Below are 16,982 nucleotides of genomic sequence, written 5' to 3'. Positions count from 1 at the left end.
TGGCTTTGGAGCCTGTCCTGGAACTCGCTCTGTAGACCAGGCTGGTCTCGAACTCACAGAGATCCACCTGCCTCTGCCTCCCAAGTGCTGGGATTTTAATCATGAGTATATACCTAATCTCCACACTCCAGCATTTGGGCAACAGAGATTGTGTTCCTTGTGACTATGATTTCAAGACCATAAACTGCAATTTATAATATTCACCGTCTCCACTTGCAGGTTATGAATGTTCGTGCGATGGCTGATATTGCCAGCATGATTGGGTTGGAATGCCTAGGTCAAGTCTCTGGGAGTGCGTGCGAGGGATTATTTTGACTAGGTTAATTGAGATAGGATGAATGTGCCTAAAAGTGGGTGGGTTTTCCTCGAGCTGGCAATGAGTCCAGAGACCTCAAACTCTGGAACCAGGAGGATCCCATCATCATGGATTGCAACCCAGAACTGTCAGCCAAAGCAATCCCTCCCTCCCTTAACTTGCTTTTGTTGTGGCATTTTATCAAAACAACGAGACAAGTAACAAAGGCGGTGCTTCTTTATATGGCAAACATGGGCCTGGATTGTGGACTAAGTCTGACTCTCAACCCCTCTTTAAAGAGTTGGTTTTGTAGATTATCGCAGTTGCAAAACCATTGCCACCTTTTGAGTTTGGTAGCCACAAAATGTCTAAGTATCGTATCATACATACATCATAAGGCAGCCAAAAATATGAATGGGGTGAACATATAAACGAAAGAATAAGAACTGCAGACAACCCTGGGAGCCCCCAAAAGACATCTAGTTCACAAGTCCTGTCCTAGTGACTCAGTCAGCACAACCTTTTGGCTGTGCTCAGCGGAGAGCTGAAATTCGCTAATCATCCCATGTCTTCCTTGGTTTTTTAACAAGAAGTGCTGCCCCCTTCAGAGTAGGCCATAAACAAATGAGAAATAGAATTATCGCAGAGTATAGCATTCATTTTGCCCTAGCTTTCTGGCTTCTGGTACTCTTACTAATTAAACTGGGCGGGCAGGGAGTAACAATTTTTAAAACACTTTGCATTTCAGTCATTTCAGATGCAAAGAACTTTGAAAGGAAAACCACAAGAGGGTATGTGGTAAACAGGGCCTACTTACCAAAGGAGGTCACATAAAAATTAAAAAGCACTAAAGAATAAATAGTTCACACTGTCCAGGGGGAATAAGCCATGCAATCTCAAGTAAAAATTAAAGCCAAATTACACCCACTAATCATATCTGCATAGTGTATGTGATTCATTTGCATATAATGCCAGTGTTCTAATCAGGGTGCTGAACCAACACATGTAGCTGGGTTAGTGTGCCACTGAGAAGTCCAGGCATTGGGCTTTCTTCCTCTGCCTGGCTGAATTCTCTTCCATCCAGCCCGCAAACTATCAGCTCCCCATGGACTTCCAATAGTGGAAATAAAAGCACTATGAACCTGTGCTTTGAGAGTCTGGGGCCCTCACAGACGAGCAAGAAACTGGAGGATCTTGGATCAGCGTCTGTAGTTCTAACCTTCATTGTCAACCTAACTAGATTTAGACTCACCGTGGAAATGCATCTCTGGGTGTATCTGTAAGAGTGTTTCCAGAAAGATTTAACTGAGGAAGGAAGACCCACCCGTGGTCTTTCCATGGGCCCGAGTCCCAGATGGAACAACAAAAAAAAAAAAAAGGCAAGCCAAGCCCCGGCATCCTCCCTCCTGCTCTGCCACGTGACCATAAAGGTACATAATCAGCTGCCTCACACTCTGGCTTCCGTGAATTCCAGAATGGACCTTCCCACTGAAGTATTAGACAAAATAGTCTTCCTTAAGTTGCTTTTGTCAGGTGTTTCAGAGAGAGGGGCAACTAATACAATGCTTCGTTTCTAGAACGTTCTATCTTATCTGTTCTTAGAGAGACACATTCGTTTTATGCTAGATGAAGAATTCTTCTTTCTCTTCGCCCTGGACAGGAAGATGGTGGGCACATTTTGAGATTCTCTTCTTTATACCAAAGTCCCTTTGACCAGGAAGTGACAGAGGACGGAGTCTGTCCTTTACGACTCTTTGGTTTGAGGAAGCAGTCGCCTCGAAGGAAGAGCCGGACAAGCAGCATGGTGGCTGATTGCTCTGAAAATCCCTGGGCAATCTCATAAAAGATTGCCTGGGTTTGGAATTGATGACGGTGAAGCCAGTGTCAACGTTTGTCTCTGCCTCGAGTTTCTGGAAGCTGTTTTCCTGAAGGGCATGCATTCGCATCTCAGGCTCCATGGGGACAGACAGGCGGTACTGCCGCAAGCCTGTCTCTGAGCTATCTGCCAGGGAGGACCGGCCAGGGCTACTCCAGAAAGGGTCGCTAGAGCTTTCCGATGTCCCACTGGGCTGTGGAAGCTCCAGAGAATGTACTTTGAACCTCCGGCTCCTGCTCCTCCGGCTCCGTGGCTCTAAGGTTCTCGGTGTGGAGTCAGAGTTCAGCCTGGAGCACTGTCGATGCACGTCACCGCTGAGGCCGCCATTCAGGAAGGAGCACTCAGCATTTCTAACACCAAGTCCTGGCTTCGGTTGGACCTATGAGACAAGGAAAGGAAGAATCAATGTAACATGGTTTCCACTGCTAACTTCACAAGCCTTGTCTGGCCTCTGCTGCTTTCAGCCGCACCGTTTGAGCGGAAGTGAGACATGAATCTGTTTAAAATGATCAGTATTCTCATTCTTACTGGTTTTGAGGGGGATGTCGGAAATGACACCACCACACTTCCTGTAGATCTGGTAGTTTAAACACCCAACGACATGACATGCACAGACATTTCTCAGTGACCTGACAAGATAATTTAAGTGATATATTACAACAGACAACAGTCAAAGCCTGTGGCCACCGTCAAGACAAAGACCAGAACGGGAATTCAACCTTACAACGCTGGTGGTACCTCTACTAGATCATGCTAATAAAGGAATCCCTCTTGGATGTGCCTTAGATATGGGGCTACCCCAGATAGGTTAATACACTAGTACCTTTTTAAAACAATTTTTCCTTATTTTCTTGAGGCACCATTTATACAAAGTAGAGCATATTGTCTGGGAAAACAGAAAAAACTACTTATATGAATTTCCTAGCATTTTAATTCACAAAAATTGCATTCTGGTTCCAATCTTACACTGCTGGTCAGCAAAATCCCCATCCTATGAGTGGCTGCCCTCTCTTTGCACAGGATCAAGGTCACTGGACACCTTCCATCCTAGATTCCTGGGAAGCTGAAATGCCAGCTCTTTCACAGGGTTCTCCCAAGACGATCTCTGGACATACTAGTTTTCACCCTAGAAGTTAGCATCTTACAGTACCTCTCTATGAGTTACTGTTCAAGGAACCCACAATAAAAAGTCTCTTGCCGTGGCTTTTGGTTGCCCACCAGAACTAGATGGTAAGAAATCGCATACTTTGGCTGCGGGACTCGGAGAGATCAACTGCCTGGGAGACTGCCATCTGCTGGCTAGGGCTGAACACTGCTACACGGCCAGTGGGGAAGAAAAGACAGCAGTGGTCTTTTCTAGCACTAGCTCCTGCGTGCTTTAATAGCACTTCTAGTTAAAACATACCCACTGGCTCAAATATAGCATAACTGTTATGAAGGAAACCAATGATTTTACAGTCAGATTTCAGGACTTCTCCCTAGGATAGAATTTATGCTTGGTCAAAGCCCATGGCCTTGATGGGGAGTTCATGAGGTGGAATTCTTCCCTGTGTGCTGTGGATGACAATGGTTAATAAAGAAACTGCTTTGGCCTGTTGATAGGGCAGAACTTAGGTAGGCGGGGAAAACTAAACTGAATGCTGAGAGAAAGGAGGCAGAATCAGGGAGAAGCCATGGAGCCACTGGCAGAGACAGACGTGCTAAAACTTTGCTGGTAGGCCACGACCTCGTGGTGATGCACAGATTAATGGAGATGGGTTAAATTAAGATGTAAGAGTTAGCCAATAAGAAGCTAGAGATATTGGGCCAATCAGTGATTTAAATAATATAGTTTCTGTGTGATGATTTCGGGGCTGGGCAGCAGGGTACAAACAAGTGGTCTTCCTCCTACATTCATAGGTCCTAGGAAAGAACTAACTATTTTTGTTGCTAAATAGTCACATCAAACTGCCTTGCAAATATTTATGCTTATAACTATAGTTTTTTATACCTATAGATTAATGGTGCTCTCAACCTTAGTCATAGAAGCTTCTTCTAAGCAGGTAGTGGTTAATGTAGAACCTCACAAATAAACTCATTTATACCAAGCCCCTCCTCACACATACAGCGGGATCAGGTAATATGGAAGACGGGAGCGGAAAGAATTTAAAGAGCTGAAGGAGGAGGAGTATTGAGAAACGCTGTCTTACAGACAAGACAAGGCTGTTGTGCTCATGAACTCACAGGGGCTGCGATCACCTGCACAAATCAGGACAGTCCAAATTCCAGCATTTATAGGTGAGTGCACATGAGGCGTCATCTTTAGTTGAAGAGCTTTCAAAGAGGTTGAGAGCAGAGGGGGCTATATGTCTGTGGGGTCATGAAGTTCTCTATGCTTTATGCGCTGCTTTGATGTGAGCCACCACCGCCCTAAAACAGTCTTTGAAGAGGAAAAGAGAGAACTGTACATTTGCCTCCCAAAGCAAGAAGGCAGAAGTTGGGACAGCGGGGAAAAAGCAGGTCTACAATGAGTCGCTTACTGAATGCATACACAAAGTATTTTTTTTTTATAAATGACAGGCATACATGCTTTCTTCTAACTTTTCTCTGCGATAGAAATAGAGAAACTGCAAAGCCAATCCCCCCAAATAAGAGACATTTATTTCTTCTTTTAGAAATTTCAAATATGCCCCGTGAGAGGGTCATGTAGCAGTTGACTTACCATGGAGCTATCAGCCCAGCCCCTTGGCTCAGCCGAGCCGCCAGAGACAAGCCCCACATGAATGGTGTGGCTGCAATTCAATGTATTTCTATTTGAGGACCGTGGAATTTGAATTCTGTGTCATTTTCATGTTTCATATTTCTTTTCCAATCATTTAAAAATGGAAATCTATGCTGAGTTCCTTCCCATAATTGCCCAATATCTCCTCTCTTCAGATCGATGAGTCAGCAGTTCTCACTCCTTCTCTCTCTCTACGTCTTCTTTCTAAAATTCTTTACCTGGAGGTCCCAAACATGAAGCAGTCATACTTCCGAGGCTTGGAGGCCATAACACTGGAGCAGTCAGGGGTAGCACTGACTGCTAAACCTTTCTCAGCCCCACTTCCATGTCTGCAGGATTTTTAAAATACAGATCTAAAACCGCCACTCCAGGATCCTTAGATTCCATTTATGGGACAAGTCCCATAAATTCCTAAAGAGCTGCACACATCTAGATACCCACCCCTAATCTACCAATGGGATTCCAAGATGGAACCCATCTACCATGGTGCTCTTGCCCAAACCAGTTTTGCCAGCATTGAGGGGCTTTGTTGCATGGATGTCCACAGCACCTTAATATATGTACTTTGACAACCCCACGGGAGACACATCTGTCTCCGAGCATTGTTGCACACTGCAATAATAAAAGGCCCTAGCTCCCACCCTTAAAATTCAAGTGTATCCAAATAAGGATGTATCATGGGTATTAAGAATGCACACATTTCCCCAGTGTTTCAAATGCATAGACAATCTGGAACCCACTTCTTTGGGCACAGAAAAGCTGTGTCTGGATAGTTGTCTTGTGGACAACTGGACTCCTGCAACCCTGCTGGTCACTACATCACCTAATTCCATTTCACTGTCCTGTTGGTTCAGTCTCTTCTCTCCCTCCTTTTCTTTCCTCTCCCTCCTCTTGTTCTTCCATTCTTTTCTTTCTTTTTAATCCATTTGTTTTTAATAAAAATATCTTATTATGGGTTGGATATCTTTTATCCCAAATCATTCTGGGGTAATATTAGATTGCCCAGTCTGGAGAAACAAATCCTTGGGTTTGACTCTGAGACCCCATTTCATTTTCTACCAACTGCTTTCAGAAAGAAAACCCTGTGGTGTGCTATATTAAAACTCTTCAGATATGTATCCCAGAGTGGTATTCCCACAAGCATACTTGGAAGATCATGTCTATTGCAGCACTATCCGTAACAGCTGATGTACAGGTTTAGCTTATGCCCAGGAAGAGAGGGAGGAATACAGAAATTGTGACACACATACATACAATGAAGTTCTAGTCAGTCATTTGCAGAAAATGAACACAATTGGAGACTACCATAGTGAGCAAAATAAGCCTGACTTAAAAAACCATATATCATGCATTATTTCATTTGTGGATCCTACATTTTATACAGGTATTTTAACATGTTATATTACAATATACCTATAATATTGCAGACACAGCTTTCCTGTATTCTGGCAGTCACTTCCAAATAACCTCACAGAGGCTAATTATTAATTATAAATGCTTGGCCAATAGTTCAGGCTTGTTACTAGCTAATTCTTACATTTTAAATTAGCCCATGTTTCTTATCTACCCTCTGCCACGTAGTACCTTCTTTCAACACAGGACGTTTGTTTTTCTTCTTCCTAGGTCTCTGGAGACTCCCCGGAGTCCACCCTTCTTCCCAGTGTCCTTCTGGCCTGACTCTCTGGCCCAGTCTCTTCCTGCCCATCTATAGACCAGTCAGCTCTTTATTAACCAATGAGAGTAATACATATTTACAGTGTACAAAGATTGTTCCACATAATACCATATGTTCTAGTGTCATTTCTGTTGCCATGATAAAATACCCTGACAAAATACAGCTCATGGGAGAAAGAATTTACTTGGCTTAAACTCCCAGGCTACAACCCATCATTGAGGGAAGCCAAGGCAGGAATCTGAGCAGCTGGTTACATCACATCCATAGTCAAGAGCAGAATGAAATAAATGTATGCAACCCTATTTTCTTAATAGTGTGCTATGTTCTCAGCTAGTTTTCTTATACTGTTCAAACCCTATGCCTAGGGAATGGTGTTACCCACAATAGGCTAGGACTTTTTACATCAATTAACCAACACTACCCCACAGACAAGTCCATATGTTAACCTGATCTAGATAATTCCTCATTAAGACTTCTGTCCTTGGTAATTCTAGGTTGTGTCAAATTCAGTTAAAACTAACCAGCCCATTGTATACGCACACATGACATGAAAATAAACGTGAGATTGTATGAAGAAATTAAAGGGAAGCACATCCCACATCAGGAATGGCAAACATATGGAGAAAGAAGAGAAATGAATAAGTCTGAAGAACAAGTAATATACTTATATGAAGATGTCTTTATGAAAATCATTAATATGTACAATGAATATACTCTAAGAAAATGTTATATGAAAGAAAGAAAGGGAGAAGGAGAGAAGAGAGAAAAGAAAGAAAGAAGGAAAAAAGACAGGAAGAAAGAGAGAGAGAGAAAGAAAGAAAGAAAGAAAGAAAGAAAGAAAGAAAGAAAGAAGAGAAGAGAAGAGAAGAGAAGAGAAGAGAAGAGAAGAGAAGAGAAGAGAAGACCTTGGATACGGTTAAATGGTAAAGGCATTTACCATTAATAATAGCCAGATGTCTTGCATCTGATACCCAGAACCCACGTGGTGGAAGGAAAGACTGACTCCCTCAGATTCCCTGCAGATCTCCATGTCCCCATCATGATGGTGCACTTCATGGCTTTTCCTTGGTATATCTGAACTGATGGTCATTTTGTGCTTGGGGCCATTATTAACATAGGTTTGTGTGTGCACATGCGTGCACACACTCATGTGTACACTCTCACTCCCTCTATTTCTCTCTATCTTTCACAATAAATAAATAAGTCTTAAAAAGATGAAAGAAAGAGAAATCTGCTTCCCCTTGACACATAGACTAACGTCAAATTAGAACAAGATTGGTCTAGAAGTCACAGCTAGGTCTACGTCAGCAGTCTCCTGGACTCCAGAGACATTGGGCGCCTCAGAACCAGCCCAGTAGGCATGCCCTCCCCTCTGTTCTGATTCTCTAGCACCCTAGCCCCTCCTGTGGATTTCCTCTCCCATAAAACACTCTGCCTTTGAACACCCAAGTGAAGCCCAGGACTCCTCTCATGTTACACCTCATTTTGGGCAACAACACGGATCCTAGATTTCAGCCTCTTGGTCCTCCATCTTCCTATATTCTACAGCCACTGGAAAGCCGAAGAGTATTGCGTCAACCATTCCCCTGCCATCCTTTTCTCCCACATCACTTCCTCTCTGCCATTACTTCCACCAAACACTCCCAGCCTTGGACTGGAGTCAGAATTGGAGTCACACATCCGCATTTCCTTAACTTGGGCACAGGGTGTAGAAAAGCACAGGCTACAAAAGCTGGTGTTACGAGGCGGCTGTGGCTTCTGGCTTCAGCCAGGCTGTATCCTGTCCTCCTGTTCCCTTGGTCTCCCCGCTCTGGTTAGCACGGCTGCTGTGCACCCATTAAACTGTCCCGAAAGCTTTAGAGGTACAACCTCCCTTTAGTACCTCAGCGGTCTCGTGAGAGGGTCTCAGGCCCTCTGTTTCAGAGGAAGCAGGCACCGTCCTTAGTTACAGCTCCGTTCATCCTGCCCACGGGGAAGGGACCAGCTGCTACCTGTATTGTGACCTCCATTACCCTCTCTGCCTTCTTCATGACCTCAGCCTCTCAATCATTTTTTCTCTTCTCTCCCCTGCTTCTCCTCTCTCCCTCTCCTCATTCTTTTCAGCTAGTAACAGGCTTCTCAAGTCTCCTATCTTCTCTCTCCCCCTTCTAGCTTTCTCCCCACTGCTCTTCGGCCCAACATTTGTTTCTAAAATATTTTATTTTTTCTGCTAACCCTGCTTCAACAAACTCCACCTCTGCCTATGCTTCCACAAACCAGCTCATCTATGGTCAGTTTTGTTGTGAGCTCCTAGAAGGATTTTCCTCTGTGAACTGTATCCTTCATTTCTGTGGTCTTCTCTTCAGGTTTCCAGACCAATCTACTCCTTTCCCCTTCTCCTCTGCCTTTCTCGGGTTCCATAAAGGTGGTTTTTCTTTTCATGTGGTTCATGTAATGTCACAGTTGTCCCGAGATAACCTGAGCGAGCCCTCGTTTTTAAAAAAGTATTTGTATTTCATGTGTATAAGTGTTTTGCCTACACATATGCCTCTTGCCTGTGGAGATACGAAGAGGCTAGCAGAGTCCCTGCCACGGGAGGTACAGACGTGGTGATCAGGGAATGCTGGGGCTGGGAATTGAACCTGTGACCTCTGAAAGAGCAGCCAGTGCTCTTAACAACTGAGCCATCCTCTCCAACTCCTCTGAGCCTTCTTAATCTGTACAGTGGTTTTCAACCTTTCCAATGCTGCAACCCTTTGAAGCAGTTCCTCATGGTCCTAACGGCAGTTTTGCTGCTATTATGAATCGTGAGGTAAATATTTTTGGAGACCGGAGTTTGTCAGAGGGGTCTGACTCACAGTTTGAGAGCTGCTGCCCTGTACACATGACTTGCCCAACTTCAGATATCTGTGCCTTTAGTCATACAAGTGACTAGGCTCACAGAAACATAGCTACCACTCTCGTCTGTCTCGAAAGCTTCACATCTACCTACCCAACTGCCTTCCAGGCACCAGTCCCTCAAATACAGCACTCTCCAAATCATCTGCACCACCGAATTCATCTGCTTTCACAGAAACTCTGTTCTTCTTCATTTACCTGATTATCACTCTGTTTCCCAAGCAAGAGCCTCTTCTGCCCCTTCCCATGCCCTGGTTAGAGCAGTCACCTACTCCCGTAGATTCTGGCTCCTAGACTCACAGGTCTTTCTCTTCTCACTGTCATTAGCCTTACAGCATAGCAGGTCTCATCTGAATCCCTGCAGCAACCTCATGTCCTCTGGCCTTCCAACTAGTCCACTCTTAACTCTCCTCTCGGGGAGCCTTTCACCATCCTTAATGGCTTCCTGCTTAGCTCAAGATGAAGGTGAACCCTTTGATTAGTCCACTTTGCCTATCTACAGCAAGAATCCATGATGCTTGAGAACGCATCTCCTTCTCCCTTTGAACGTCTTCCAACCCCTAAAGCATAGCCTGCCCTTTCCCGTTGTTTCTGATCATCTGTCATCTTTCCCACCTAGAAGGGCTCCCTTGGAACCTTTTCACTGCAAACCCTAAGCTCTGTCAACTTCAGGTTTCTACATCATCTCTTCATGGAAGTCCTCTCAATGTCACTACATTTGGATTAGGTGCTCCTACATGGTAACCTCGCCACTGATTAGCTGTGAGACGTTACACAACTTACTTAATATTTCTATGACTGTGATTCCTCACCTGTAAGAGAAGGTAAGTGCCAGCATCACAAGATTGTCAGGAAAACGAATGATACAATGTCTGGTATATGGGAATGCTGTTTATGGCATGGTTGTGTCCACCGTCTGATACTGCTGTTTCTTCTCACAGACCTTGGCATTCTGTTGTGTGCTGGGTTATGCGTCTATCTCCTCTGCATATCTACACCTGTGGACTGCCAAGGTTTCACAAAGCTCTTCATCACAGAGCCTTTCATACTTAGTACGTTGCCTACAACAAGACAAGTTCTTGGTGACAAGAACTCAGTACTTGTTGAACAGGCAAAGCTTAACATTTAATGAAATCCACTCTTTCTGCACAGAGAAAAGAATGGAAATTAAGGTCCATAAACCAAACACCTGGTTGTCATTTCATGACCTCATGGGGTTAGCTTTCAACCTGGGGCAAGTAACTTAGTGGTAGAGTACAGATGGAGCATGTTCAAAATGCTAAACACACACAAAAAGAAAAAGAAAAGAAAAAGAATTTTAAGTGAATATTTTTTTCTCTTTTCATACAACTGGATGTTTCTGCAATCTTCCTAAGACAGAGAGGGAACATAGCAGGCAGAGAAGAGCCTGAGATCTTTAGGTCATATGGAAGAAAAACCTTGAAAATCTAGAAATGGAGTGTGGGCTGACAGAATGAGAAATTTCCAAGAGACAGAATTCTGAGTGATTTGGACAAATCCCTGGAGGAGGCGTAAATCTTCTCTTGTCAGAAAACAAATGGAAACACATTTATTGGAATTGTGATCACCAGGAGCTCGGCTTTCTAAGAACTGAAATGCCACAAACTGAGAACAAGGTTTTCCCAAGTTCGGAGAACATCAACATCTATGATAAACAGGGGGAGCGTTCATCCCTCATTGCAAGTCTCAACTTGAAAAACATGAGAAAATGATCATAGAAGGATGATTCAACTATTGAGGACCAGGCTCCTTCCTATGACAGGAAAAAATACGGTCTTCCTGATAGTTTTTCACAAAGGTACCAAAAGGATATCTCCGAGTTGGGAAAAATGATGATGTAGAAACAAACTAGGTAGATGTGAAGAGACTCTCAGATGGCACCAGACCACTGAAGAGTGGAAAACCTTTTCCAACTAACTGTTTTGAAAACTCCTTAATCCACTGAGAAGCCTCAAATGCTAACCTGCTCTTCTATAGTGGTCAATGCCTCTGACTCTCACCTGCCAAAAATGGTGCAGCCCAGGTACTCAGTAAATGCAGAAGTGAGAGTGTGTGATGGCCCGAGGTGAGCTGGATGTAGGGAGGGAGGACAGGAAGGTAAGAACAAAGAAGAAGGGGTCATGAAGTCTGCATGAGGACAGCTTGGACATGCAAGAAAGAAGTTCTTGAATAAACTGCTTATTTCTGGAGAAACAAGATTACATCATTCCTCTGACACCCAAAGGCAGCCATTGCTCTGCTTTTGTGCGGCCTCCGCAAGTTTCTACAGGACAAAGCGCTTGCATGTACGTTCTTTCACTTGATTCACATAACACAAATTATACATGTCAGTGCTGCCCACAGGCTCCACCAGCAGCTGGATATGATGCTAAAGTTAGAACCAAAGCTGTCTATCAAAGCTGTCTATTGAAATTAGCATGTTGTAGCTACAGTACAGCCATTTTATGCTTAGAACGAAGTGAAATGTTTAAAGTGTAAAGCCCACTGTAAACTTTCTTGGGGTAAGTGTTAGGACAATAGGGACAGATGATGAATGGTCTTACTTTTGTAAGTAAGAGGCCCAGGTCTTAAATTAGCACCCCTAGGATCCAGTTCTTAGCTCTATAATCAATTCATAATAGTCCAATAAAGTTTCTGGATTAGACTCCAATTGGACCAATATAGACTCTATTCTCTCCTCTGAATTGATGGTTGTACCCAAAGAATGGAGTTCTGTGATAAAGTTAGTCCTGAGGCAGAGATCTGGCCTGAACTTCAGGTGCTGTGTGGGGTCACACTGATTTCTGGAACTGTCACAAAAGGATGAAGGTCCTTAATTAAGATCAGAGTGGAGGAGGCAACTGTTGAAAGTTTGCAATCAAATTTCACTTAAGAAAACCATATCGCCCGGCGGTGGTGGCGCATGCCTTTAATCCCAGCACTTGGGAGGCAGAGGCAGGCGGATCTCTGTGAGTTTGAGCCCAGCCTGGTCTACAGAGCTAGTTCCAGGACAGGCTCCAAAGCCACAGAGAAACTCTGTCTCGAAAAAACAAAAAACAAAGAAACAAAAAATCCTATCTGCCACTGAGAGGATCAAAATCACAAATTAATCTCTCTACAGATAACTCTCCATAGGGCCTGGGTGGGGGCAAAGAGGCAGGAGAGATGCTAAATCCAAGGCGCCAGGGAGAAACTTTCTGGAGGAGAAGTGCTGAGAAGACCTGCATGAGCCAACCATGAATGGGAGGAAATGTGTTCTGAAAGGAAGAGGTGGTGTGTAGTACAACACTTCCTTAGCAGAACACAGTTAGCGCCGTGCCTGAGGCTGCACGGAACTGCAGTAGAAGGAATGATATCATGGCACACGGATGGACCAGTGGCCAGAGGCCAGGTCTTCAGAAATACTTCAATAGCATAGTATAGTCTAGTCTTTTGTACTATTCTTATGACAAGAAATCACAGAAAATAATACCTCCTTTTGTTTGCGAAAATATAGAGTCATCAGTAGGAAGAGATCAAAAAGTGACCAAGAGTAGTGTTCTGGAGAAGGTAAGATGCGCCCAAAGGTAGAGTTCAAGGGAGGCCACGAGGATGAAGGACTCATGCTGGGTCCCTGCTTAACGGATGCTGGGCCTTCTAAAACATCCCGAGACAATGGAGTCATCTTGATATTCCTTACTGGATTTTCCCTCATCAAAATCTTCTCTAGACTCCCCAAATTTGAGTCAGCTTTCTGAAATGACTAATTATCTATCTGTGTCTCCCAGTCAAACATCACTTAGCCTTCAGGAGTGGGAGCAAATAGGGACGTGCTCCCTGCTGCATGCCAGGCATATTAAGTTTAATTCCAGAGCTTAACCAGACCTAAATGTGGAAGTTCAGACATCCGGGGAACTGGAGAGTTGGACACAAGGCATCTAAGCAGGAAGGTAGTAGACACGGCACTTGCGTGGTGACCCCAGTGCGAGTGGAGGTCAGAGGACAGCTCTGTGGCCGTGTTTCTCACCTTCCACCCTGGGGAGTCCTAGAAAGAGGAAGCAGGTCCTTGGCCGTGGCTGCAAGCTCCTTTACCAGACGAGACATCTCCCTCACACTGGGTCTGATTTTAAATTCTTTTATCAGTAAGAACTCACAAAAATGAACCCTGATTTCCACATCTTGGGGGTGTCCTCCCTGCTGTCTGGAGCCTTTACTTTTGTTCTACAAATATCTCCTATGTTTTACTCAAGGAAAAAGAAAAAGATTAGTTCACGATAGAATCGATACAATTTATGCTTTATTAACTAAGGGAAATGGGTGGTAAGGAAGTTAGACAAGGAGAAAGGTAACATTTGCTACAGAGGGTGATTCCATACACTAGGCCTTAAGGGGAGTTCTGATCATTTCCCAAGGACAGACACCATGGGATATCTGCTTTGACTGCTGTATAACTCCTGCACACGTATAAGCACAGGGACCGCCACCACCCTGCCCATCTCCCATGCCCCACTTCACCTCTATGGTGCCACCATTAGTGGAACTGACTCTGAGACCTGACAGAGTACACCCTAGCTGTGTCTTGGACAAATAACTGTGCTTCAGTCTTCTCATCTGTAACAGGAATGGCAGTAACTTCATAACTAAATAAAATTAGTAATTTGAAAATCTTTGTACAGTGTATAATATGCACAACAGCAGCTAAAATGTAACGATGCGCATTTACGGCATTTACGCCATTTCATGCAGATTAGCCACCTTAATGCAGGAAGACGCCAGTATCACCTTCACTGAGCCAAGGTCATCACAACAGCTACTAAATGCTAAAGCTTAGCTGCCACACCATATGCCGTAAGATACAGCACATGGCAGCCATCATGACTAGGTAAACACCTGGTTGTGTTTAGCATCGGGAGGATGGCTGACAGGGGTGGTTTTCAGATTTTCTGTAGAAGGCATTCTGGGTGTTGAACTTGGTTTGTGCTTAAATTTGACAGTGGTAGAGAACGCTGCAAGATGAAGCGAATAGTAGTGCAAACCTAACACTCCCAGACACCATGACAACTCGCCCTTCCTTAAGTCTATGGAAAAAGCTCGTGGCATTGTTGCCGTAGCCTTGATCGGGCCCTGGACGGATCCGTGCTACTTCATAAGCAGCCTGCTCTTGCTGGTTAACGTTTCCTAGTCTTCCTTCTATCCGTTTTCCCAGTGTGCTTTCCATACACTCAGGCTTTCCTCCTCCTCTCAGGCTCCTCCCTGATCTGTGACTGACCTCCATGCAGACTAACTCAGACAGCATGGCTGTTCTCTTCCTCTTCCTTATCTCCCTCCTCTGGCCCCTGTTGAGATTTACTGCTTGCCTGCACTGAATTGTTTCTCTTCTTCTTCTTCCTCTTCCTTCTCCTCCTCATCTTTCTCTTCCTTCTTCTCCTTTTTCTCCCCCTCTTCCATCTCTTCTTTCTCCTCCTCTTCTTTTAAACACCAAGAAATTTGCCCTCGAGTTTCTGCCTGGGTCTGTTCTTAAATTCCTTTATTAATGAGACTAAGAACCAAAAGAGGAGAGCTCCATTTCCCCAGTAACAGGCACAACTCTGGCAAGATGCTCCAAAATTTCCAGAAATATTATTACTGCGTCTGAGGGGGCAACATGTGTAAGGATGGGTGACCAGCACGGTGAAGGGCATCCAGGGGAGGGAGCATTGTCAGATTTGCGGGCTTTTCAGCTGAAGATTCACACAAATCAGACGTTACTTTCCTGTCACATGAGGAGCCTGTATAATTTGAAGCCTGTGACTGTCAACTGCAGTATCTATTAGAATCACACAATGAGCCCTTCTATTCTTTTGTAAGAAATGCTCTCTGGGTCTCCCCAGACTTGCTAGTCTAAGGGGACTGTGGAACAAGTTGGCATGTACAAGTCTAAAACCTCCCCAGTCTCTTAAAATGTAATCAGGTTGAAAACCACCTCTAGGGTTCATCCAGACATAGCATCAAACCTTTCCAAGTGCTTGTGTGACTGTCCTGGCAGGGATGAGGCCATTTAGAAGAAATGTTTGTGCCCCTCCTTTGCCTATCAGACTAATGACACAATGGGGAAACTCAGATTTCTCCAGGAATCTCATGCTGCAGAGAAGAGAAAGCTGGGGCCCTGATGGTGGCCAGAGGGGGAGCTTGACTCCCAGAAAGATTTCACAACTTGCCCGACTGTTCTGCAGGAGAGGTTGAACTGAGACAATAGTGAATGGATGCTAACTGGGACCACACCCAGGCCGGGACTACTTAGTTAGATACACACACATACTTCTTGCCCTCTATTTAAACCTAAACTTCATGTCAAGGAGAGGGTTCTGCTGTATCTGCTTTGAATAGACCTCCTGTCTCCGTTTTTCACTACTTTCCATCTTTTTAATTGGCCTACTGAGGATGGGTGGCCAAGCGTCTCTTGTTTGAGTTTCCAGGGCCCTGGCTCTGACCCTACCAACACTAGTAACCCTGGCACATATAAGAAACACAAGAAATGAAATACCTGCAGCAGAATCTTATTGCCGTCATAGTCCTGAGTCTGCCACCTGGTGCTGCTGATGGGAACACAGGGATTGGGTAGAAGAGGCACCAGCTGGCCAATCTCTTGAACCTTGAACTGCAGCACGGAAGACTCTTTGGGATCCACTGGCATTCCCAGAGGCAGCTGCTTCAGAGAGAGCTGCAGGCTGAAGCCGTTGGTGGCATAGAGAACAAAGACACAGAAGTTGCTCTTCTGCACGGTGGCGTCTCTCTGCAAGATCATCTCATACAGCCTGATGGCATCCTCATAGTTGTCAAAACTGCAGTACAGAGTCACTCTGAGGATATCAGTGCCACAATGCACTGGCCTTATGCCCCACACTGGCATCTGGTTGTGCAGACTGTAGAATTCCTGGTTGGCAGGGAGATAAGTACAAGGCCTCCCCTGTGCATGCTGGGTAGGGAAACCCTGCCAGGGTGAATGTTGTAGGAAGTCCAAGACTCGAAACAGACGCTCCTGTCCTAGGCTTTCCTGAAGAAAGAGCGAAACAGACATCCCTGGGAAACGGGCCCTCCGGGGGTGGTACCTTTCATGGTAATTCACTGGTCTGGCCCGTTCAGACACCAGGAAGAGACGCACCTCTGGGCAGATGCAATCCAGGAGTTGGTCCAGCGCCTGCTGCAGAAGCGAGCCGTTCCCAGTGTCAGCAAGAAGATGCACAGTCAAGGCTAGCGACTCCTGTGTCTCGTCCATGGTATGCCTAGGTGAGGATGATAATGAAGGCCACCCAGCAGGGCCCACCGTTCAGCCTTCTAAGGCAAACCAAGGCCTTCCACGGAGCCCTCTAGATAAACTTCAGCAACTTCTGAACCAAGCTCTGAGCCAAATCACACACACTCCTGGCTTCCTCCAATGTTCCAGTAGGGAATGTCACTCAAGTGTGGACTTTGCTAAACACAACAGCAGTAGCTCCGTGTCATCCGGTCTGGGAAGAGGTAATATTGGCTTGGCTTTTTC

The 16,982-nt window shown here is 44.9% G+C and overlaps 1 protein-coding gene across 1 annotated transcript; it reads right to left on the bottom strand.

Moving 5' to 3' along the window:
- Positions 1-1,692: 1,692 nt before the first annotated feature.
- Positions 1,693-16,718, bottom strand: Fam124b (family with sequence similarity 124 member B). Its single transcript, XM_005361536.3, has 2 exons — positions 15,987-16,718; positions 1,693-2,550 (listed from the first exon to the last, which is right to left on the bottom strand). Exons 1-2 carry the CDS (start codon positions 16,716-16,718, stop codon positions 1,918-1,920), a joined length of 1,365 nt encoding a protein of 454 aa, XP_005361593.1. The 3' UTR covers positions 1,693-1,917.
- Between the last annotated feature and the right edge of the window lie 264 nt (positions 16,719-16,982).

The sequence above is a fragment of the Microtus ochrogaster genome, linkage group LG4, assembly GCF_000317375.1.
Source record: "Microtus ochrogaster isolate Prairie Vole_2 linkage group LG4, MicOch1.0, whole genome shotgun sequence".
Classification (NCBI taxonomy): domain Eukaryota; kingdom Metazoa; phylum Chordata; class Mammalia; order Rodentia; family Cricetidae; genus Microtus; species Microtus ochrogaster.
This window is presented reverse-complemented; position numbering and strand designations above follow the sequence as displayed.

What these genes read in the sequence shown, in the direction of transcription:
- Fam124b (XM_005361536.3), bottom strand. Translation starts at nt 16,718, where the DNA reads ATGGACGAGACACAGGAGTCGCTAGCCTTGACTGTGCATCTTCTTGCT. An exon ending in GCAATAAGATTCTGCTGCAG is followed by an intron (nt 2,551 to 15,986) that starts GTATTTCATTTC and finishes CTTGTCTCATAG; the next exon opens with GTCCAACCGAAGCCAGGACT.